The sequence below is a fragment of the Neopelma chrysocephalum genome, unplaced genomic scaffold (assembly GCF_003984885.1).
Source record: "Neopelma chrysocephalum unplaced genomic scaffold, ASM398488v2 Primary Assembly neopelma1_23, whole genome shotgun sequence".
NCBI classification, from domain to species: domain Eukaryota; kingdom Metazoa; phylum Chordata; class Aves; order Passeriformes; family Pipridae; genus Neopelma; species Neopelma chrysocephalum.
The window spans coordinates 17,900,279-17,925,451 of record NW_020897691.1 but is presented as its reverse complement, the minus strand read 5'-3'; the positions used below and the strand labels follow the sequence as shown (position 1 = coordinate 17,925,451).

Here is a 25,173-nt window from a genome sequence, read left to right as displayed (position 1 = left end):
AGCAGATAAATACAAGCTTGACATTACTGCAGTGAGATAAGTTTTATCTTACTACCTAAAGAAGGTGAAAGGCAAATTTTCACAACCTAGTTTCATTTCAATTTTATTGAAATTGCCTACAACATTCTGTGAGTGCTTGCACATACACAGGCACACACAGAAAAAGTGGTATCTACAAACAGTTTACACAGATATTTACATACATATATTATTTACATAAACTAATATGACTGCATGATTTTTGATGTAAAAACCATATGCTTCTTGCACATATAACTGTTGCATTGGTTTTACAAAAGTAATATAAACCTTTTGCAACAACTAGCTAAGCACATATCATAGCTGATTCCAAGTTTTTAGAGCTTGCAGATTTTTAAAAAAATACAATACCTAGAACACTGTTATCAAACAAATATGCTTTATTGGCATCTAAAAACAAAATGCACCCAACATTAAAATGTACTTTTTCATTTTTTTAAACCCACTGCAGTACGAGGAACAAATCACAAACACTTACTTTAGAGAAAACAGAGACTATAGTGTAGATTTTACAAAATCACTTTTAATCTCTGTGTTATGCTCCTTAAATAACATGGGCCATTTCTTTTTCTGCCGAATTGTAGGAACATAAAATATCACAGCTTTGTCTATACTTTAAAATTCTGCAGCAGCCTAAAAACACAGACAAGATACACCAGCACCTGTTTTCAAGTATAACAATTTCGATAGCCAACCTAAGGGTAGTATCTAAAAAATTCCATTTTCTTCCATAGGAAGTCTTTGTTTGACAAGCTGTTAATTACCTTTGTGAAATTAAAAGCAAGTGGGGGCAAGTTTATGTTTTACCAGAGAAATAAAATAAAATTAAAAAAAAAAAACAAAAACAAAACCAAAAAAATCATTTACCTACCATGTTCAAATTAAGAACAGTGTTCTATACAAGTCAGTTGTACAGTTATTTAAGTGAAAGATGAACATGAACATCGGATTAACTTAATTCTGGCAGACAAAAGTGAACTGCTACGGTCCAGTCAGCCATTTATCTATTACAGAGAGATGACAACTTTACAAAAGGTATCTTTTACCTACTGAGTGATGATTATGTCCCCTCAGTTTCTGTGCTTTCTACCACTGGTTCACTCTCTATATCAGCTTCTGTGTCACTCTTCTCTTTGTTTATCTCGACGGAAGATGTCAGTTTTTCATAAAGTTCTGGATCATCCTGCACCTGTGCAGTTGGTGGCTGACTTTCTGTCTCTGTATTTTCACCATTTACCTGGGGCATATTATCAGCTTTGCGTTGAGAAGTGGCCCCATCAAAATATTCAAAAACCCGTGGATGTGGAGGGGGGATCCAGTTGTTTGACATTCTGTCTCTTCCAAACCTGTTCCCATTAATTTCTCTGCAAAAATTAAAATCTCTGTCATCCCTATCCCTCTGTCTTTCCCAGGGTCTTCTGCGATCATCAAAATCTCTGTGAGCATCTTGTTCAAATCCTCTATTCCAACTGGGACCACTTCTACTATCAAACCTGTAGTTTACATGCCGAAACCTCTCTCTGTCTTCATGGAAGCCTTTAGGGCCACCATAAATAGGGAAGGCATGGTGCTCTCTTTCATCATAATCTCCTCTCTGGCCCCAGTGCTTGTCTGAATTGAAACCAAAATGCTCTCTTCGGCCAAGGTTATCCATACCTGGTCTTCCAAAATTTTCTCTCATGTCTATATGTGGTCTTGGAAAGTGTTCTCTTCCATCTACTGGAGGCCTTCCTATACCCTCTCTTGGATCAACTGGTGGTCGTCCAACAGAATCTCTGACATCCACTGGAGATGGTCTGTTAAGATTATCTCGGTTTTCTACTGGAGGAAAGCGATAATCTCTGTCTCCCTCCTGTTGAATGTTATCGCCTCCAAGCGGTAGTCTTTTCTCTGCATTAGAAATGTTATCAATATTTTGTCTTCCTGGTGTTCCAAAAGGTCTTTCTGTTTGATTAAAAATATCTCCTGGAGGAAAAGGACCTCGAGGTGGTGGGTGAAGAGATGGATCAAGGATTGCAGGAGGAGGAGGAATAGTACGCTGTGGTGGCATTCCTGGTTGCATTAATGGAAACCTTGGTCCAGGAGAATGGGGCATTAGGCCTGGACGGATATCTATAAGAGGCATTCCTGGCATCCTTTGACTACTAATATTTAAATGAGGCATGTTTTGCACCGCAGCTGGATGCTGCATTGCCAGAAGTCCAGAAGTACTTGAAATATTTGGTGGTGGCACTCCCATAAGTCCAGAACTACTTGAAACATTGGGTGGTGGCATTATGAGAAGCCCAGAGTTGCTTGAAACACTCGGTGGCTGTACTCCTGCCAGAACTCCTGAGCTGCTTGAGACACTGGGTGGTTGCATTCCTGTTAGAAGGCCAGGGCTGCTTGAGACACTGGGTGGATGCACTCCAGCTAGAAGCCCTGAGCTACTTGAGACATTTGGTGGTTGTACTCCAGCCATAAGTCCAGAGCTATTTGAGACGTTAGTTGGTTGAACCCCGCCAGCAAGAGAAGCACTACTGGAGACAGCAGGTAGCTGCACTCCTCCTGCGAGACCAGAACTGCTAGAAACAGTTGGTGGTTGCACTCCTCCTACAAGTCCAGAGCTGCTTGAAACACTCGGTGGCTGTACTCCCCCTGCAAGTCCAGAGCTACTTGAGACAGTGGGTGGTTGCCCTTCTCCAGTAAGCCCAGAATTGCTTGAGGCACTGGGTGGCTGCACTCCTCCAACAAGTCCAGAGCTACTCGAGACATCACCTTGCACTAAAATGCAGCAACAAGAAGGAACAGTTAACAGAAAATACCAGTGTAACACAGAGCATTCAAAACAAAATGCAGCTTAATCCATGTTCAGTTAATGCATGCAGTGATGATATTGCTGACAAGGTCTGTCTCAGTTTCTATAATGACCATATCATTTTAACCACATTGGTGATACCCAGACATTATGCCACAGAAATTAATGTCTCTACACAGTAAAGTTTATGTACAGCAGCTTAAAACTGAAAACCCCCACAACCATCACCTAATATATGCAATGAAAATATTAAAATCTTTGACATAATTCTATAAATATTATACTATCCTACCCTCACCTGCTCCTTTCCATTGCCACATGTGTAATAAAAATGCACTTTTAAGAAGTTGTCTAATGGGTTCCCAGTCTCAGCTTTCCTTCGAGACTATGAAGAAAAACATTCCTGAGCATAAACTACTAGAAATCAATGATTAGATGACGACAAAGATGGTTCCCACCGCTTTTCCAAATTAAATTCAGAATGAGAACCTACCCAGCCCAAAACTTCCTATTCTGTAGTTATTATTGCAATGGACTAAGATTTGCAAAAACTCTCAAAAGTATGATGCATCCTGTATGTAATTGTATCAGACAATAAAGATATTTCTTACCAGATCTACTGTTTTCACTGGAAGAAATCTGAAGGTCCGTAAGATGTGATCCTTTTTCATCTGGTTCTGGTTTGTTGATTGGCAGAGGATTAAAAACATTTCCAGCCGATAGTGTTGGAGTAGCTAGATTGCTAGTAACTGTGCCAACTGGCAGAACAAGACTAGTAAAAGGAACATCCTTCATTGTCTCTTGTGCAATTGGTAATGGAGGCTGTACTAAAGCTGTAGAGAAACAACAGAAGTGTATCAGAGTGATCATATATTCAAGCCTTGAAGATTAATTTGGTAGAAGTAAGGCTGATAAATCAAAGAAGTGACATTAATTACCCTTAGTGTTACATTTTTTGTTAATAATTTCTTATCCTCAATCATATTTAGGAGTTTTTGTAGAGATCATAAACTGTGGCAACCTAAGCAATCAGTACTGTAACATGTTTTTAAATGTTAAATGAATACAGTCGGAGCGCTAAGTATTACAGATTATTCAGTGACTTATACCAAATAGCTCCAGTGACAGATACATTTGTTAGAAAAGTTCAAATATTGAACTATGCATATAAATGATAAACAATTGGTCATAATTGTTTCAGTAACTCCACATTAAATGTAATTTTTCAGTCAACTTTATAAAGTAAATCTTTTTTTCAATGCCTGCTTAAACCAGCTAACAATAACTTCTGTGTTGCTATTTTCCATTACACAGGAATAACTTGCTTTTGATTAAATAAGAACGAGTATATCAAACAATTAAACTTTTCATGGTACACAAAATATTAGAAGAATCAAACTTACGTGTTGGAACAACTGGTGGGACAACAGGTGGTGGGACAACAGGTGGCGGGACAACAGGTGGAACTGGGGGAGGCATATAACCTATGTGGAAAAACATGACAAATAATTACATGGAAATCAAATAGATTTAAGCAGTAAAAGATTGCACCACTGAAGACTAGCAAACAAATTAATGGGAAGAGGCAACTGTGGTTATTGTTTCCAAAATCAACCCCACCTTCACTACAGATTATCTGCATGTGCATCTTTAAAAGTGATTTCTGTCAATAATATCCAAAGAAGAATATTAAGAGTTTCAAAATTTTAAAAACCAAGGAGATTGATTTTAAGTACCTTTAAATTTATATTTTTAGCAAAGTTAAAAAAAAAAATCTACTGTGATTCCTATTCTTAACAGAATACACTGGTAAAAATAATACCAAGATAGATATAAATAATTTTAATCTAATATGAAATTTAAGATTCAAAGGTCAACTCAAACAGTAACCAGTAGCTGATGGAAAACTATGAAAATACAGAGGCACACAAACTGCATATGCTCATCACATACTCAGTTTCATTTTTACTAACTTACCTGGAGGCGGCTGTGAAGGGTTGAAACTTGCCCTCAAGAAGGGTGGAGGAGGAATTGGGCTATAACCAGGAGGAGGCACAGACATTGTGACAGGAAAGGCAGGTGGAACCAAGCTAACAGCAGGCACAGCTGGAGCTACTGGAATCTTTTTTCATGGAAAGAAAAAACAAGCAGCTTCAATACTTAACAGTATTCAAGGACATTATAAAAAGGATAAACTGATTCAGCTGCAATTCACATTAAGCATTAAACATATCAAAAGCTTTGTATATATTCTGAACACTCTGAAGAATTAGAGTGCATTCTGAAATGGTACCTACACTATAGGCAAACAAGGACACTGGAAGAATCTGATATTATCTTTATTCTCAGATGTCCAGAAAAATACACAGGTAAACACCATACCTATTCAAGGATAAAAATTTACCTACGGGAGACGGGTGAATGCAGAAATGCAGAGAGAGAAAATGAAAATGCAGAGAGTGTGGCAATTTGAGAGCACTTAGAAAACAGTGATTCTAGTCTCGTTAAAACAGTGATTCTAGTGTAATTAGAAAAATTTACGTATTTTAGAACAGTATTGGAAAATTAAGTTTAGTGTATGTAATTATAAGGCTAATAATCCCGATAAAATTCTGAAAATTACTTAATATTTCTCAAATATGTTTCAGCTATGTGTTTTGTTATAGCACAGTATATTTACAAGTAATTAACAGCAGAATAAATGCAATATATACATGTATATTTAAATATATACAGATTACAGTGTACATTAGGAGACAGTTGAAATAAGACAATTTTTTGGAAGAGAAAGCTCAAAATTCAACACAAGTACATGCAAATATATTAACATTCAAATCATTCTATGTTAGTTCAAGCACTGAAAATGTCTATATGCATTATAGATAGATGTCTATCTATTTATTAGATGAAACTAATATAAATACAAACTTTCTGTAATAAACAACTGCAGGAAACTAAAGATTATGCTCAACCATGGCAACCAATTCTACTCTAAAATATTTCAGAGATAATGGATGCAAGACTTAAATCAAAAACATTTAAACACTTCAACTCAGCTTAAAGTTTACTGGAATTGAATAAAAGGTTTGTCCTCCAGTTTTGTGGGCCTTTTGCAACCTCAGACCAATACCAACCTGCAGCATAGTGACTGGTTGTGTGTAAGCTTCTGTCTGTGTTGTAATAACGGTACTCTTATCAACTGCAGCACTTTGCGTAGTTTGAGTACTTTCTTTAGCAGCTTCTGAGCTTCTGGCTGTTTCCCACTCTTTAAAAAAGGATGCATTTTAATATAAAAAGATAATTAATGTGTTATTTTTGTTTAAATACTAAAAAATCCTCTTCCTTCTTAAACAATAAATTTTATCTGGCATCTACATAGATTCATTACAAATAAGCCTCAAACTTTTTACGAAAAGAGCCAACTGCAATTATTATGTATTTTAAACAACATAAAGTATCTTTAACTACCTGCAATGCTGTTTAATTATATGCCTGTATACAAACCGATTTTTCAAAACTTGTCAAGTTTTTTTCGCCAATCATTCTGTTCCTAATATAGAGTATGCTCCAGTTTTCTAAACCTGCTGTTGCCAATATGTCTGTGCTATCAGCTGGCTACTGTACAATAAGAAAGAATCCTCATGTAAAACAAACCTCACACCAACACCCATTCCTTACTTCTGCTGCTTCCTCAAAAAGTTTAGTACTTCAAGTGTAACGTAGTGAATGTATTTCAGTAATGTTCCAAGTTTTAATTTTTCTGTCATTTACACTCAATTTTTACTCCAAGTAAGACTGTATTTTGACCTGAAGAACTACTGTTGCTACTATAGAAGTCTTAATCTAGTGTTTACTTCAGTATAGTCCAATCATTTGATGCTAGATCTATTTCAAGAAAATACAGTACAAGTAAATCTTTCACAAACCTAACAAACCTCTCAACTGGTTTCAGAATAGGTCTAACTTTACTTGTTTTCCTGCCTCTCTGACTTTATTGAAGAAATACCGTAAGGTTCTGCTAAGCTGTGCCTATCTGGACAAGTTCTAACTCCAACTCCAGTCTTATACCTGAATATATAAGACTTTTCAGAAGCACAAGCAGATCACAATTTCTGCACAAATTATTATTTTATGTACCTGGAAATGAGTGCGCAACAAATTTGTAACTCTCAAAAAACGCTAACCTTTATTAACTTGCCTAAATTAATTCCCCTTTGTCACCAGTTCCTCACTGTCATGACAATCAACTAGTTACTAATCTAAAAAGACAATCTAGATTTCACTATTACAGTGCCATTTATATTGCAAACAGATAGCCAGAAAAATTTATGGAAATTAAAAAAGAATATGTATTTCCTAAACAATATATTATCTGAGGATTTGCAATTACAAAAATAAACACATTTTCTAGCTATCAGAATTGTCAGAATGTCTGTACCAGTATTTACTGTTTCCTGGTCAATCATGCCACCTTCAGCAAAGCCCTCTAAATCATCCAATTTTACTTTCTCCCACGGGATATATGAAACTCCCAGGTCCACATCCCAGAATTGCTTGTATTCTGTCTTCACACCTTTATTCAAAGCCCAGGCAATCTGAAAATAAACCCAAACCAGACAATGTGGTTTAATCATATAACCTGGGAATGAAATATTTCAGATTATTTCCTTCAATTTCTGTCACTGCAGATCAATCTTCAATGTCTATTTATTTCGCAAGTATCCAGTCATAATGTCATTTTACTATCTTTTGTATCACCTGTTAAAAGCTGCATTTTTATACAGAAAGAAAGCAATTTACACTTTACTGCTTCCTTCTTCTTATTATTCTACATTTGAACGAACAGCTGCTAAACAACAAATCATCATATTAAAACTGTACTGTACTTGAAATGGACAGCATCCTTTGATTAAAATCAACTTACCTTAATAATTTTAGATCCAATTTTATAAGACCCAGAACTAAGTTTCTGAAGAGCACGATACGCATCTTGTCTATGTACCATACAGACATAAGCACAACCTCTTGGGGGAATCATCTATGGAAAAACAGCAGTGGTCTTATAAAGTGGGAAAATCAATACTTTGGATTACGCAAGTACAGTAAGTGAATACTAATACGCTTACACTGTAAACAGCTGTTACCTTAATCAGCAATATTAAGAATTTTGAGCATCAGAAAAACTTATGAGTGATACTGGCTGTGTACTTCAGTTTTAACATTTACAAGAAGCAGGAGCAAGCTGAAGGATGGGTGCTAAAAATGACATAAAAGATCTGAACAATATGGAACAGGCAAAAACTGGGACCTATGTTATGACAACTTCAGAAAAGCAGAGGTTGCTACCTCTTCTTAAGCTCCAAGTTCTCTGTGAGCTGAGCAACCACTTTTCACAGAGGTGCAAACTAGTGATTAAAAGTATCTTGCAGTTTTTAAGGGCAGAGACCTCATTCCTGAAATGTGATTTCCATTACCATGTTTAATTTATTGCATGACACGGCATGTAATCTTTGCTATTTATTATGAGCCATTTACAGTGTGGTTTGCCTTTGAAATATAACAGGCACTGGGACATTTATTGTTGTTACATTACTTTCCTTTTAGCTTTCTTAATTGCTAGTCCCTGCAAATCAAAATGAGGCTTAAATGTCTGGCTACGGGGTTGATTTTTTTTGACTTGCGAAGCTTTTTAAAAGATTCTGTAATGCCACAAAAAGTATTCCTTCTTAATTACATATTTGAATATATTAACATGGCAGGAAAATAGTAAAAACATTATCTGAAATGAATGAAATTGTATTAGATGCATTTTAAAATTGCTGAAGCAAGAGGAAACCCCCAATTTTCTCTCAGGTAGATATGTTACTTTAGGAGAAAAATACTTTCTCTTGAAGCTGATTATAGGCAACACTGAAGTACTACTCTAAACACCTAAATCCAAATTAAATAATAAGATTTGTATCTCCTGATCATAAGCATCTTTTTAACTGTCACATTTTAGAGTAAACATTTGTTTACAGTACAATTTCTTTTCTTCTAAATGTTTTATGCAGAATAAAACTTAAGTAGCCCTCTGTTGGAATGTAACCAAGAACAATGTGGATACACATCAGTTTATGTCCATTCGCCCAAGGAAAAATGATACCTGCTCCATGCCACATCACAAAAAGAGACAACTTTTGTGTTAAGACCTTGGTTTAAAAAATGTATAAATTGTTAGAGCTTAGGAAAAGCTTTTTTAGCATGAAGTGTACCGTCTTCAGTGCTTCAAAATAGAGCAGATGGAAACCAAGAGGCAATATCATAGCTGCAGTTTTTAAACTGTGATAAAATCTCATAAATATAAGCTTAAGTGGCTAAAAGGAATTCAGAAGTGTAAGCATGCCTAAATTGCTAGTCTGTAATTCCTGAAAATGAGAAACAATGCGCTTACTTACATTAATTGACTCTATTTGTCCAAATTCTTCAAACAAGTTAGTTAAATCTTGCTGTGTGGCCTTCTTGTCTACTTGACCTACCCAAAGAGTAGTACTGCAAACTGTCAAGAGATACATTCACATCAATCAAAATAGCAGAATGTTAGCTTAAATGCTCTACAGCACAAATACAAAAGGCATTATAATTACACAGCAATCACTGATCAAAAAAGCAAGAATAGTGAATCTGTTACGTACTATATAGAGATTAAATACATTAACAAAAATGTTAAAGAGTTGAAAAACGCCAAATATACTCACTACAAGTGTTCATTCTTCTTGTTTCATTTTCTTTTAAGGGAAACAGTTGTTTCAACAGAAATGAAAAACTAAAATTCTATACATTATCAGCTAAGGTATACTGCATTATAAATTACTTCCGGGAAAAAACACTTCTATTCTATTTTCCATTAAAAAAAAAATGCCTCTAGGATTTAAAGTCAAACTAACAAAGTAAGACTAAGTTCAAACTGGCTTGAAGTGTATTACAGAAGGAACTTAATACTGCAGGATTATGCACTGCATTTTCACCTGAATGGAATAAAAACTATACTATTAATTTACCTTGGGGAACACCCCAGAAAGAAAACTTAGCTGAGGTCTACTGAGCTGAAGATGTCCACAATACGTCTGATTCTTGTCAATTCCACCATAAGCCCAGATCCCCGCAACTGCCTTCCAAATGGCTACCTGTCCTCACTGCCAAACAGAAACACTTACTGACACGTAAGCTAAAACTTCCTTCTCCCATATATACATGATTCCAATTCCTTTGTCTCCCAAATATTAACCAACCTATGTGCATTCCTCTGTCAACTATCATTTTCAATTGACATCAGTACTCTGCAGTACTGAGAATGACTAGTGTTAAGATTTCTCTTGTTCCTCATTGGCTTGTAGATGGCCCTTTTGTATCTCATGGTGTTAAGCTCTATGAAACAATTCTTCAGATCTCAGCAAGTGATGATAGTGGCTGTCACTGAAAAAATTTCATTAAGTAGAATGCTTGTTGGGTGAATTACCTACTTATTTATTCATTTACCTCCCTCCAAAGTTTTCCACACTTCACTTAGCCTTCTTAATATCTCCTTTACACTTCACAGGACGTCAAATGCTGCTACTTTTCATCAGGTTACTTAACATCTCTGTCTCTCATCTCCCTGCTTTGTGGACTACTGGGAAAAATATACACCATAAAACCAATTTGTCTTTTTTCACATGAAAAGTCAGAGAAGGAAAAAAAAAAAGTATCTAAACTGTAGCACAGTCCCGAGTTTAAAGTCAGCTTGGAATGACGTAAAATATTACTGTGAAGAGAACAGAACACTCTTTCCTTTGCAAAAATGAGTTTTGAGCTGCTTATCTGGTCAGATAAACAATATGGGTTTAAGACACAAGATAGATGCAAAACTACATCAGAAACTGTGTATAACCTATCTAAACAAATTCTCAAAATACATTTTCTTTAAGTAACTGTGTAGATAAGTTCTTTTTCTCCTTACTGTCTTCCTTTTTTTTAAGTATGTAAATTCTCTGTAGAAATGACAGCAGTGCACAGCAAAACTCCGCAGAGGCTGAAATCCAATTGATTTTTTTATACTTTCTTAAGATACAACCATTATGGTCTGTTTTCTGATAGCAAATTCCACCTGCTTTGGCTCTATATTCCTTAGAAAGGACTTTAAAAAGCACAGTACAACTTTTAAAACATGGGCCTCTGAGATATCCATCAAAGTGTTCAAACTGTGTACCACAAATTTTAATATCTTATCAGCATAACAATTTTCAGATGAAGTGCTGAACATCCTCGAATGCTCCATTAAAGATAGCATTAAAGAGAAAGCAGATTGTAAACTGGGGACAGCCCCTGCTGCACTCTGTTTGAAATAAAATCATTAGTGCAACAGTGTGAGTAAAAACATCAGTAGAACAGTATGATACTTGCTTTCCTCTGAGATGACATGATGTACCTAAGTTGCATGAAACATCAGAAATGAAATTTACAAATAATAATACGGTTACTGTATTTTGTGACAATACTTAGGATAAATCTTGTTCTTTCAGTGAAAACAAAGCCTTTTTTCCCTTTAATTCTACATTATTAAAACACTAAGCAGCTGCCACTTACCACTTAGTGTTTTTGACCGTATAGGAGGCAATCCCTTTTTCTGACGTTCTTTTTCCCTTTCCCTAGCCCTTCTTTCACTGGAGTATGATCGAGATGACTTTCTCTTCCTTTCTCTTGATCTTGAGCGTGAACGTTTTCTGTGTTTACGCTTACGAGAACCAGACCGTGATCTAGACCTTCGTTTTCTTGGTGACCTACAAGATACTTAATTTTAGTGTGCTGAGTTAAAAAAAAAAATATTCTAACTTAGTTGTCTTTTAACTACAAACTTTAAGCACTATGCAGACATTTCCACTCACTCAATAATTTCCAGACGCTCAAATTGCTTCAGGAGATAAACGGAACGTCATTTGGGTGAAAAATAGAATATACACCTTAAAAACACCCAAACCAAACAAAACACATTCAAAATGTTCTATTTCACGGGCACGGGAAGCCTGTCCAGGTGGCTAGTGTTAGTTATTTCTGTTACCTGAACAAGCCTTAAAAAATTTCAGGTAAACCACAGATACAGCAAATGAACTGTCATCCAGAAAGTCTGCATCTAGCACACAATTATTAAATGAACACTTCTTTTCATTGCCAAAACCCGCTCATGACCATTTTGGAAGATATGTAATTGAAACTGACAATCAGAAATTGCAACTTATTTTCAGAAAACATTTGTTTACTTAATTCAAGCTAATTACGAAACCTTGAACGAGATCTTGAACGAGTTCTTGATCTTGAACGAACAGCTGATTTCTTTTCTTCTTGTTCAAATATCTCTTCTTCAGCAATATCCTGAGCTTCATCTATATCCATGTCCTGAGGTCAGACATAAAAGATGTTTACTAACATATAATAAATATACTCACAACACATATGACTTGAAATCATGTTAATATGCGTCTTCCTTTCAACTTCTGTAATCAAATTTTAAATAGTTTTACCTGTTGTTGAATATCCATTGAATCATCTACATTTGTTTCCACTTCTAAAAACTGCTGTTGACTACTCCCTTGTGATGGTGATGCAGAGTGCTCTGAACCAAAATGTCCTTCTTGATTCTCCTCAGGGCTTGCCTACATAACAGATAATATACCATAAAACTCCTCATATTTAAAAATACTTCCTGTGTCAAAACGTAATACTACATGGAAATAATACTACTATAATACTACTGCTACTCTGAAAAACTATTTATCAAGTTTCTCTTATTTTCCCACTTCCCATTAATATGAAAGCTGAGCTGGATGTCACTCCATTACTTTTTTTGTATCCTCCTTAAATAAAAAATCTTCAAATAACTAATATTCCTGATTATAAAAAAGATTATTATCTATTTGCTGAACCAAAAAAATGCAGTACACACAAAGTACGATTCAATTTGTTGCTTAATTCAGCTGATTTCAAAGCAAATATTCACAGACCAAATGTAGTTGTATGTACAGTGACCTTGAAAGATACCCACCTGTCACCCATGCACATGCAGTAATAAATTTTATTTTGATCTTAACATCATAAAAATATTTGCAACAACAATTGAACTAGTTAAAAAAATTCACTAGTCCAAACCTTCTTACAGTGCATGATTTAAGACAAGTACTTACTAAAAGATAAGGGAGGCTGTTACGTCATTTATGTCAACATGGCAATTACAAGAGACCTAACAAAACAAGCAGTTCTGAAAAACCACCAAAATTAAAAAAATGTAGAATACTATATGCATTGTTGATTTGCTAGAGAAAAAACTATAATGGCCTGTCCATTGCCTGAAAGTAGAGATTTGGAACAAATATCTCTAAGACATGAAATAAATTCAAGAACTAGAATAAATGAAATTAAAATACTCAGAAATGCTATCAGGACAATTTTGAAAAGTAATTTTAAATCTATAATCCAATATTGCAGGTAAATATTTCAGTGATCCTCATTATAACTAGGCTTTTAATTAAACAAATGCTAGGTGTTCTATCTGCCAAGAGAATGACAGAAAGTTAGCAGAATGAGCTGTAAAAATTTTATTTAATCTTCATATTTTTTTAAACTGCTTATAAGGAGTTAGTAAAAAAAAAATTTCCACCATAATTCAGTTAATTTATTTGCCTCTTCACTATATGTTTTGTCTCCTTTTCCTTATATTTAATTATTCTTCAACAATCTGTTTCTTGTTATCAACTCCTACATTTCTTGTTGCTGCTTCTATCCTCTCCCTCTGCTCCTCATCAGATGCTTAATAATTTTGTTTTATGCTTTATCTTTCCTTCTCTTCCCCTTAATCTTTCTCAATGAAACCTGCACATAGATTAAAGAAAATATTCCTCATAACATGCTGCAGTCATTACAAAGTAGTTCCAGCAGAAGCTTGTATCAAGATGAAAATAAAACTTGCTCTCCATACTGACTAGACAAAAAGCTGAGTGGATCTGAAGGGAAAAAACTTCAGGACTTGGAACAGAAAATCAAATAGTAAGGGGTGAGTCAAATAAATATTCTACCCATAAATATATTGTAACTTATTTTCATAGACAAAATTAATTTCAACTCTGATTTTGTTTATTTTACAGTAAATTAGGTATTCAACATTTTTATTTTCAAATTAGACAGTTACTTTTAGATATGTCACATCAAAAGCTCTTCAAACAGATGCACTCTTCAAAGTTTTATTACTTTACAACATTTTTCAGTGTTTAAAGACAAATTGCTAGATATCCACCAATGGGCAAAACTATTTAGTCTGTAGCTATGTTGTACATTCTCTCATTTACCACATTTAAATGAGAAATGAAAATAAACCAGTAATATAAAGCAGTAGAGTAAGGAAATAATATCTAGTAAAAAGTAAACTATTAAAGTCACAAATTCAAAACTCAAATTACATTCTTGATTGTAAGCTGAGCGACTGGCTCAGGCACTGGAACAGGTTGCCCAGGGAGGTGGTACAATCACCATCCCTGGAGATAAGTTTAAGAGGCATCGGGATCTGTGCTGGGTGATGTGGTTTAGTGATCTGGGGGTTACAGTGGTAGTGCTGGGTTGATGGTTGGACTTGAATAATCTTAAAGGTCTCTTCCAACCTTGATGATTCTATGACTGCACCTCTGCACAACTTAAACCAAAATCCCCAACAGATGTTTGTGAAGTTTGCGGTCACTTGGCTTTTCTATTTTACTATGAAACCAGATGCAAATACTTCACAGAAAGTTCACTTGAAAGACAGAATACTTTTGGATTTTTTTCTAATGGGATAAGGAGGGGAAAAGAGCAGCTAAATACTGAGGACTAACCTCAGCAGAAATAAACCAAGCTATTTCAGCGTAGAATAGAGATGACACAATTCACACAGCTAAGAAGGAACCTTAGGTTGTCTCAAGAACCAGCTCTTAATGAATAATTTCTCAGGAAATATGTGACTCCGAAGAATAGAGTCAGATTCTTTGACACAATGAGACAGTTATTAGTCAAGACATAAAACTTGGGGAGGAAAATAAAGTTATCCACAATCTTTACTCTGTCTTCCCTTTAAGAGACAGGAGCACAATCACTTCAGTGGTCACCTAATTCTTTCTGAAAGCAGGGGAAAAGCTTTTTTCCCCCATATAAAGAACTGAACAGCCAAAGCTCAATCACTGAGCTAAAGAGTACTCTTTCCTAAAAGAAGCAAAAGGTACACCTTACACATTTCATTGTGGGTTTTTTTCTGCTTTTAGCACTCTTTTCCACTTATTCCACAAGACTCTGTTAGGTGGTCATCTAGAGACAAAGGCTTTCATTATAAGCGAAGTATCAGTAACAAGACAATTTTTTTGTCCGGGAGTATGATTTTTTTTATCAGTGGAGAACATAATTATTACAACAGCCACAAGATGGCGTTCTTACCTTTTGAGGCTGCTGCTGCTGCTCCAAAAGCTGTTGTCTGAGATGTTCTAAATTTTGTTGCTGTAGCTGTTCAGCTAGTTGGTGAAAAAGTGAGTTGTTCACAGATTCTGGTACTAAAGGCCTAAAATGAAATAATTTAAATAAATTATTAAAAACCCAACACTACAGTTTTTCTCTTGGTTTAAACAGTTAATAAATAGATCTTCACAACTGAGTTTCAAGTTTAAAATGTAAAATAATGAGGACAATGCAACTAGTTCCACCTTCTATTATCATCATTATCACATTAACTCTATAACCAACAAAGCAAAGAATGTGCTAACTTTAAGATAAAGTCATGAAAAGTTCTGTCACAGAGACTTACAATAAAATGTATATGTTTAATTTAGTGAACTGTCTTTCCCCTTTCTACTGTTTTAGTGTACTTATGCTCTGAAATAAACATTTTCCTTATTTAATTCTGATGTTCAACTAGCATCAGGCAAATTTTAGCATTTTCCATAAGAAACATAGCTTGGTCTTACAGCTGGGAAGTGGGAGTTTCCTTTTTAGGCTCTTCATTCTGTTCAGATTCTTCCCCAAAGTCAAACCTGTCTATCAGCTTCTAGGAGAAAGCAAAATAAACATTACTGAATATTTCTTATATGTCCCTTTATGCATATTTACTTTTCAAAAGGAAAATTCTCTTACTTTTCAACTTAAGAGAAAAAAAAAAAAGTTTGGCAAATAACCTGATTAGAAAATTAAATGTCATATTGCTATTGCTACCAAACTCTTGAACGCATCAAATACAAAATTTTGTCCCTGGCTTTCTTGAGCTCTGCTTCTACAAATACAACCACATGTTCTTTCCATAGTAACTAACAGCTAATTTGGAGTAAAGCTTAAATAAAGATTAATTTCATGTAATGGTACCTTTAATTAGAAGAAATTACTACAAAGAGGCCAACTATTCAATCCTTTGGCAATCAGCAAACTGCTCTGCTCATATCAATAGAAGACCTACACAGCTTGATTACTTCACAAAGAATTACTGTATTTTCACACACGTCATTTAGACAACCTGAATTCCTTCAAATATACTGCTCCTTGAAAATAACTTTTCACACAGTCTGCAAAAAAATCAAAGCAAACAGTTACCATGTAAGAGGAAAAAGCCTTCTGAGGAATATAAAGAAAGGGATCTGACAGAGAAAAACTTGGGATAAACTTCCTGTTTTATCCACAAAGATGTCTACATTGGAGTTCTGCTGAACTAAAAAAGTTTGTCTATTTATTTTAAAAAGCCCAGAAGCATTTTAGTAGGGTTTACTTTCTTGAAGACAAAACTAAGGAACATACATGAAGAAATTCCACAAATGTTATCTGTCAGCAAGATTGCCTTCTTTTCAGCAATTATTAATTGATATAGCTGTGCTATTAAAGCCATGCCCCTGGAAGTTTTCTGAAAAGCAGAGCTAATACAATACTACAAACCACCATGACTTCTTCTCAAACCTTAATCTCAGAAGAAAAAAACAAGAGGATGAGAACATAGGGCAGTCACTTTGAAATACCAAGGCAAAAAATGGCTTCAGCAACAAGCCATGATGATCCCATAGACCGTTTTCTTTCTCAAGATTCTCTACTTACTCTCAAGTAATGGAGTCCAGCAAGAAGAGCAAAGTATAAGCTAACTTGACTGATCAAGAGTTTTTAAAACTACTTTTCCCAATGCAATAATCTAGTGTGTATGAAAGCAGGACTGAGAAAACACAGCAGAAACACAGACCATCAAACTTATGTGAGACGGGATGCTAAAATCCAGAACAACTTTCACCATATATATCTAATCCATTTAAAGCAAAGCGACTGCCTTGTTTGTGTAGTTGGAATATTTTCCAGTGAAGCACTTATAAAATGCTGCTGCTCTAAAAAAAACCATGCATTTTAGAAAAACAATCAATCAGTCTTGAACTTAAAATATTATTAATCATCATGTATCTTCCATCACGACAAAGTAAAAAGGAAAAAACCAGAATATGTACTATTTATACATCTGAGAAAAGAAATAAACGGAAAGTAGTCAATAACTCATGATATGCAAAAGAAGCATTTAGATTAACTGAGGCCAGAGAAAACCAAAGAACTTGCAGCCAAGACATGTAAACGTGTACCATGACTTTTGCTTGCGTTTGTTTTAAGTAACATATTGAAAGGAAAAATCTGAACTGAAAACCCTTAATTTTTACATGCTTTGTAAACGAATACTCTCTGAAATAATGGTAATTAATCCAAATTAAATACTGGATCCAAGTTTAATGTACCACACATACGTACAGAAAAAGCACAAAACTTTTAATGAATGTTACTTTAATTAGCTAAGAGGAAAGTATGCTCAGAAAAAGCTATAAAATTTATTAAAGACATGGATAAAGCTTTTTGTTCAAAAGGAAACAAAATTCTTCTTAAGAGTCAGGATACTCTCTTTGGAAATTAAAATAAAAGGAACAGCACAAATGCATAGGAAATGCTGATCAAAAATCTTTCTTTCCCATAACGCAAGGATATGGTTATGCAGCAAGTTCAGAAAACAGGCACTTTTGATGTTGCCAAAAGAATTTTTCACACAATACATATTAATGTGCACATCTTATTACCACAAGATGCTATAGACTGAAGAGTTTGAAAACAAAGGATTGAAAGGACTGCCAAATGTATTAAAAATAGGGATTTTTTTAAAAAGATGGATACTTATGCAGTCATCAGAAGTATTCTCCTGCGCTATTTATACTTGTTATCCAATTCACCAACATTACATCACAGAATGAAAACTACACTTCACAATTTCCTCTAGATTTAAATATTTACTGTTTATTTCTCATAAAAGCTGTTTTTTTAATGGCTGTATATAAACATCTCATCAGAATGTGAATTCTTTCAATTTGCTTCAGTTAAGCTGTCCAGTATTCAAGACAGCCACATGTACAAGTACACCTGTTCATGTAAATGCTGGAATTGAAGTCAGAGGAATAATGCCACATTCTTATTATTTTTTATATGGCAGTCCCTATTAACTGATGCATTAATTCCCTGGGATTATACCCTACTTGATGGTTACAGCTGTTATATAGGATGAGTACAGGCCATTTTCTTCCTGACTTATTTTTACAGCTGCATTACTTTCATTAGCAATGACAACTCTTAAACATAAGATAAATTGTCCTAAATCTTTAAACTGAGTACTTGTCAGTCTGAGCAGCTAATTTCCTGAAAAGGAGACTGAGTTAAGAAAAAAAAAGGTTTTTTGCTTTTCCAACTTCCTTATTCTTACTATTTATTCACTCCAAGACAATCCTACCAAGATTATCTGTAGGTTTATCTCGCAAACTGTTTCTTCCAAAGATAATAGAACTGAGTTTATTTATTTATTTATTTATTAATCTTTGAGTAGAATTTCTTCCTTTTTTATTTTGCTGGTATTATACTACTACGACTGTAATTGCCTGCATGGTTAATTGCTACCTAGCATTCAATTATATTAGTTTTCTTAAATTCCAGCATTCTGGTTTTGGGGTTTGCTTGTAGTTTGTTTTGGGGTTTTGTTGTTGTTTTTGAGTTTTTTGCAACACAAAGTTTCTTTACCTACAGGCTTGCTTGCTTTGGGTTTGTTCTACGTTCTGACATCCTTTAAAAAGTGTCGCTGGACTAGTCTTAACTACATTTATTCACTTACATCACTTTGTGGCTAAGACAGAAGTTTTCTTGGCATTTAATTTACAATGTAAGAAAATTACAAATCCAATCACTTTACTCTTCTGAGAAAACAGTGTATATTAATTTCTGCATATTACCCTTTTATTACCTTGTAAGAAACAATTCTCACTGCTGTGTGACAAAGGCTGAGGAAAAGTATGTAACAACAGCTTAACTTTGCTAAATCAAATCCATTACCATATTCAATGACTCTTATGGGTCCCTTTCAACTCCAGATATTCTATGAAGTGCATTTAGCCCTAAACTCCTATAAAAATATTTTAATTTACACTACTCTGTCTAGACATTTTTGTATTTTTAAAATACAGTTTTATAACTTTATCATATATTAATGTATTCTTAAAGTCTCTAAAGTCAAACAATAAAATCCAAAAGAACTTTTCACTTACGTATATTTTATTAATAAATAGTTCTTCAAATTTCTACTATTCTACTTCTACCTTATTAAAAGAGACACTCTGATCCAGTGGATTAAGTGTGTTAGCAGCAGCAGCTGCAGCTGTAAGTTGTGCTGTGAGGGCCTGCAACTGGACGACAAGACCAGCATCCAGAGCTTGAAGTAGCGATGGCTGAGGTTTCTGCTGCTGTATCTGCAGTGTCTGTATCAACTGCTGAAGCTAAAAGAGAAAAGATAACAAACACACTGAACAAGATTTTTTTTTTAAGCAGAGAAAGAAACAATAGACTTTTCCCCTTCCAATTAGTAAAACAAACCTCAGGAATGCAGTAGCATCTAACCTATGGCCATTATTTTGTCTTAATTCGTTTTCTTTTACAGTAAATTTTTTCCCACTTACTGGCTAATTTGTTTTCTGGGGTTGATAAGACATGCAGATGCGTCTTCCTCCTAACTTGCTCTGACAGGTTGCATGATGACTCAGGATTTCCTGCTTTCTAGGGTTCCCCCTCTTCTGTTTCTCCAGTTTGATTCCTTCTGACCTGAAAAATATCTGTTAGCCTACTCCAGCTTCCTAAGGGCCCACCTATATTAGGAAACTCTGTATGCTGTAACAACATTTGTATAGAAAAAATAACTGCACTGTGGCAAGCTCCACTTTAAGCTGATGTAACCTGCCTATAGGAAGAACTTGCACTGGTATCTCTGGATTAGTCACAAGTGAAATCTCATGCTGAAACTCAGATCTGGGCTCATAGGATGCAATTCCCTTCCTATGTTAACGAAACATAAAAAGCAAATGTACAATCCAATTACCTGGTGTATCTTCATTTTCTTAGTATAAATTCCTATCTGTATCTAATCTTTTGGAGATGCTATCCCAACGAGGAAATACAGGCTTTTTCATGTGCAGATCAATTTATCTGTTGAATAGGGATGCTTCCAGAAAAATGTACACATTTACCTTAAGAAAAAAATACAAACCCTATGGAAAAAAGCTCTCCTAAAGCACTGTGGAACTACAGGAAGCAGTCCTTTGATGTTCTGTGAGGTAAATCCCTGAAGCCTTATCTTAAGTTATTTGTGGAAAAAAGGTTGAACAAATCCAGCTAGTTCAAACTATGCTGACATTAGTCCCTGATTACCCTTACATTCATATTGCAACTCCTTATAGGGTTCTCCACTGAACTCTTGCAGGGTTCTATCCCTCCCTTCTTACTAGGCCTCACTAGAAACTGCGTAAACTGATTAGGTTGAACTTCTTTTCCATAATGCATCAAAAACGTGTGACCCTTTTTCAAGGTTGTTTTAGAGTTACCTTCTGATAATGTGAAGCAATTCTTCCTATTCTTTTAAAAACAGTTATACAGATCCCTTATACAGCAGAGCCTCTGAAAATGCTTCAACTGTTCTACCTCAGCAAGAGCTTTCACTGATTACTGCAACAGGCAAAGCTGAAGAGTTCCCCCTCCCATCTTGGCTGATCCACATAAGATGAGTAAATACAGACGGTTCACCTTGTGCTTTGCTCCCAGTAGGAAGGAATCAAACTGAAGAAGCAGAAATGGAAGCCCTAGAGTGGAAAAATCCTGAGTGGTCACCATTCTTGCTGTTTTCACATTCTTGTTGGTCACATCTTTCTTAGTCTGCCCTCTCCTATGTCTAGACTCTCAATTTACCTGCATGCATCCTCACCCATAAAACACAATTGTAAGATTAAATGAAAGTCTTTGGAGCTGGGGAGCAGAGGGGAGGCTGTGGTAGACACAGTGTCTTAGAGAACAGGAAGAAAAGAGATGGGCAGGATGGAAGCAAATGTCATAGTTCCTCTACCAATCCTAGACATCTTCATGTACATATTTATTGTGAATCCAGTCTGTCTCCACAATTCTGCTTAAGACTACTTTAAGATAAATATCCAAATGTTATTTCTTTGTGATCTGCTGTCTTTAAAACCCTAATTCCCTTCTCATCTTCATTTTTTTATCTTGCTTTGTAGTCTTCTCTTTTTTATGAATATTCTCTAGGCCATAATATTTAAAATTACCTAACTGACTTTCCATGTATTTCCCATTCTCATTTCACATCCCTTCCTTGTTTACGAGCTATTCCACTATATTTCCTTTACATTTCACAGATTATCCCAAAAACTCATTTTGCTCTGCTTTTAAATGACTCATCAATTTCTTTCAGTGCAATCAGGTGAAAATACTCCCTCCACTTGACTTACGAACAACTGACTTATGAACAATTACTGACTTATGAACAATTACAGACAACTCTGCTTAGCTGAAAACTATAAAATATGCTCACTAAGTTGTTATTGTCAGCACCAGTGCTTTATAACAGTTCACCGGTGACTGCTTCTCCTTCATATGCATGGGATTTGTTCGGTAACCCAGTAAGTAAAACAACCCATTCCTCAGTCCACATAAAAATCATAATGGCCAAGTTATGCGGGTGCCATAGCTCTAGCACAGACTGAAAAATTATGGTCTACATTTTTACAGAAAGTCAATTATGTGTGCTAAACTTATATGACTGTGGGTTCAGAGGACAAGCAGTCCTTGTGATGCTGGATATCAAGACAATTTTTTGGAGTTGAGCATTTAAAAACTGAGAAACACAGTAAGTTCCAAGCCCTTATTTTTGAATGCTGCAAAACAAAAACTGTTTTGCAGTTGAAAAAATGCTTAGCTGACAGAAAGATAAAAAATGAATCAACAAAGCACACATTTCCTGAACTAATTCATTTCCATTATATAATTTTGTATGTTTAGCTCTTCTTGGAGCATTCAGCAGTTAATATCCTTTAACTTACATTCCATTTTATACCTATATCCATGAAATCTTAATGTTGCTCTTAGCAAAAGTCATCTTCTGAGATACTTTTAAGGAACAAACAGGGTTGGTTACCAAAGGTAACAAAAAGTTTTAGTTGACAAGGAACTTTTTTGTGATGAACAACCTCACGGGATTAGTTGACATGCATATTGGACACAAAACTAAGAGATACTCCTGAAAGCATTTCTTAAGTGTACTTTAAAGACACAAGGTATCACAGAGTCTATAGTGTAACTGTCTACAAAACAGTTACCTGTTGGCCTTGAGGACTCTGTAAAATTTGTGCAACTGCAGCAAGGGTATCTGTGTTAGCAATCTGAGATACCCAAGGATCAGGTAAACTCTGCGCCACGTTGGCTGGAGTAACTGGAGTCACAGGTGTTCCTAAAAAAAGAGAAAATCCAGTATGTCAAAATATTTTAACATACAGACTTAAAAACAGTGTTAGAGAAGAAAAACATCAATTGAAACTATTTTTCTCACATACATATAGAGCACATGAAAGTAACACAACTCACATCAACATTCCTCGAGTAGCAGAATTAGTCTGTGTTAGTGCAGTTCACAGCTCTTTCCACTACTGACCTATTGGGACTACTAACAAAAACACCAATGAAGGCCAAGTAAAAATGTTTCACACACTATTCCAGAATGTTTAGTGGAAATTTTATATACCAAAAGGTAATTGTTAGCAACCTACTTGTCTGCTAGTCCGAATCTTACTGGATTCACACTTTATCCACAGGGGGAGCCTTAAGGACTCTACTAAAAATTTCAACCTGCAACAGCTGGATGGATTCATGAGGATTGCTCATTTTAATTTTTTTTCTCAAGAGAAACACTGAGACAAAATCAGCAATCCAATAATTAGTTTCATGCCATAATGCAGAAGAATCCTCCATCCCTGCAAATACTTTCGCACTTCTAGCTCAAAAGTAGAGATACACTGATGAATGCTAAATATGACTATATTACTGTTTTAAAAGTCAATTAGCATCAGAATTTAAGGAAACATTACAGTAGACCTACGATTTCAACAATTTAATATAGTCAAACTAATCAAAATAAAAAATACTAAGCTAGAAGATGCAGCAAGGCAATCCAAGAGCTGAAACTTTCACGTATCTACTTTCCCCATGAAAACTAAGTTGGATTTGTCTACCTCACTGCTTTTCAGCATGGGATCAGCAAAAGGTGGGTTACAAAGCAGGTCAAGAGCAGGTGCCAAAACTCAATTCCTATAAGGACAATTTCCCATACATCCCAACCTTGAATGAAAAAATCTCCACAAAGCAAAAAAGTTGAAAATCCATTTCCCTGCCATCTACATACATAAGTAAGAAAGGTGCTTGGAGCACAAAAAGATCCAAGTCTGCATTTATAATAATGCTTCCCCGTTTCCCTGATTCCGATGGTGGCTGTAACAGACTTCTTTCTAGCATTCATTTGATTTATCTAAAGGAAACCAGTGAGATATTTCAGCACATTAACAGCCAACATACCAAAGCTGACAGAAGTGTTTTGATTCAAAATTATGACTTGAATCTGGTTTTGTTTACCTGGTGTATTGTTGCTCATAGCAGCTGTAGTGCTGGGCAAGACAGGGGTCACAACGGGAGGAGGAATTCCTGCTGCCATATCCAAGAGAGGCTGAATAATTTCACTCTTGAACACATTATTCTTCTGCCATAAATTTAGCACTCTAACAATTTTACTCTAAAATGAAGAAAAGATAACGAGAGACCTGAATCATGTTTATCTTTTGTCTTGTTATAGATTCTGGAATTCTTAACTGGTAACGTCAGCCTGTCTAGACTGAAACACCTTTAAGTTTGCAAACAGTAAGAACTGTAAGAACACTTACAGTGGGTCACACCAAAGATGTCTCAACTGTGAACCAGAGGCTGACCCTAGGCAACTGTGATGACCCAGTACACACATAGTGACAATGTTCTCTCAACCGAAAATGAAATCTCTTAAACAAAAACAACAGTATCTGGTTCTTTTGTACCTTTACTCTTGTTAGTCCATATGGAAGGAAAATGATTTTAAAGCATTACAAATAATTAAAATAATGAATTATTAGTCTCCTAAATTTTTATAGTTAACATATATGAATGCAATTCTGATCTACCTGTGAACCCAAATCATTTATATCCACTGAAAAATGGGCATATACTAGTAAGATTGCTAAACACTTTTATTAGAAAAGCAGACTAATATTTTGCAATGTCCCTTGATGAAGTGAGGAATTTAAAAGTTCAAACTGGAACACAATTTCTTGCCTGCTGAAAATACATAGTAGTAGTTAAAAGTGTGGGTCATGGGGAAGGAAAAAAATAAATCAAAATTAAAACTTCATACAATTCTGCTAGCTGTAACTCAGCTTGCATTTCTATTTCTTTCTATTACACATCTATAGCAATAGATGCATTACACCATAAACAGATCACTGTTTTGATCTGCTTACAAATGTTCTCTTTTTTAAGTTTCACTCCTATCAAAGGTAAGATTTTGCTTTATTTTGGGGGGAAATAAAGTCAGTTGTATTATAAAGAGCAGGAAATTCTTCATAGGATCTGGTGTTTGTTGTCAGAAAGATGGTTTACTTACCTGAGTTCCACAAAACATGAACATAGAGTACTTAACCACAGTGTTTGAACCAAAGAAAAGTCTGTTTGCCCAGAACTCCAGGAGGATACCTAACTTAAAAGAGAAGTGCTGAATTTTCACTACATGGAAGATGTAACTTAGATTTCCCTTAAACAAATCTCTGAAGGCTTCCACTCAGCATTACTGTATGTGAGCCTTCCTTCTTTGAAAGTTGTTTCATAAGCAGTCCTTGACAAGTCCATCAAGGCTCTAACTTACATCT

At 35.2% G+C, this 25,173-nt stretch overlaps 1 protein-coding gene across 3 annotated transcripts in view; it reads right to left on the bottom strand.

Moving 5' to 3' along the window:
- Window positions 1-25,173, bottom strand: part of SCAF8 (SR-related CTD associated factor 8) — an 83,828-nt gene that overhangs the window by 34,347 nt on the left and 24,308 nt on the right. Inside the window, exons 5-20 of one of the 3 annotated variants that reach the window (XM_027688736.1) lie at window positions 23,858-24,014; window positions 22,552-22,682; window positions 19,498-19,674; window positions 15,826-15,905; window positions 15,302-15,422; window positions 12,373-12,504; window positions 12,135-12,247; window positions 11,441-11,634; window positions 9,274-9,374; window positions 7,761-7,874; window positions 7,275-7,431; window positions 5,971-6,101; window positions 4,814-4,958; window positions 4,240-4,320; window positions 3,448-3,669; window positions 1,086-2,802 (exon numbers count right to left, since the gene is read on the bottom strand). In XM_027688736.1, the coding sequence (XP_027544537.1) occupies window positions 1,100-2,802; window positions 3,448-3,669; window positions 4,240-4,320; window positions 4,814-4,958; window positions 5,971-6,101; window positions 7,275-7,431; window positions 7,761-7,874; window positions 9,274-9,374; window positions 11,441-11,634; window positions 12,135-12,247; window positions 12,373-12,504; window positions 15,302-15,422; window positions 15,826-15,905; window positions 19,498-19,674; window positions 22,552-22,682; window positions 23,858-24,014 (3,759 nt within the window). In that variant the 3' untranslated portion in view covers window positions 1,086-1,099. Of the gene's footprint in view, window positions 1-401; window positions 2,803-3,447; window positions 3,670-4,239; window positions 4,321-4,813; window positions 4,959-5,970; window positions 6,102-7,274; window positions 7,432-7,760; window positions 7,875-9,273; window positions 9,375-11,440; window positions 11,635-12,134; window positions 12,248-12,372; window positions 12,505-15,301; window positions 15,423-15,825; window positions 15,906-19,497; window positions 19,675-22,551; window positions 22,683-23,857; window positions 24,015-25,173 lie in introns of those variants that run through there. The other 2 variants (XM_027688727.1, XM_027688742.1) reach the window with 2 other exon arrangements.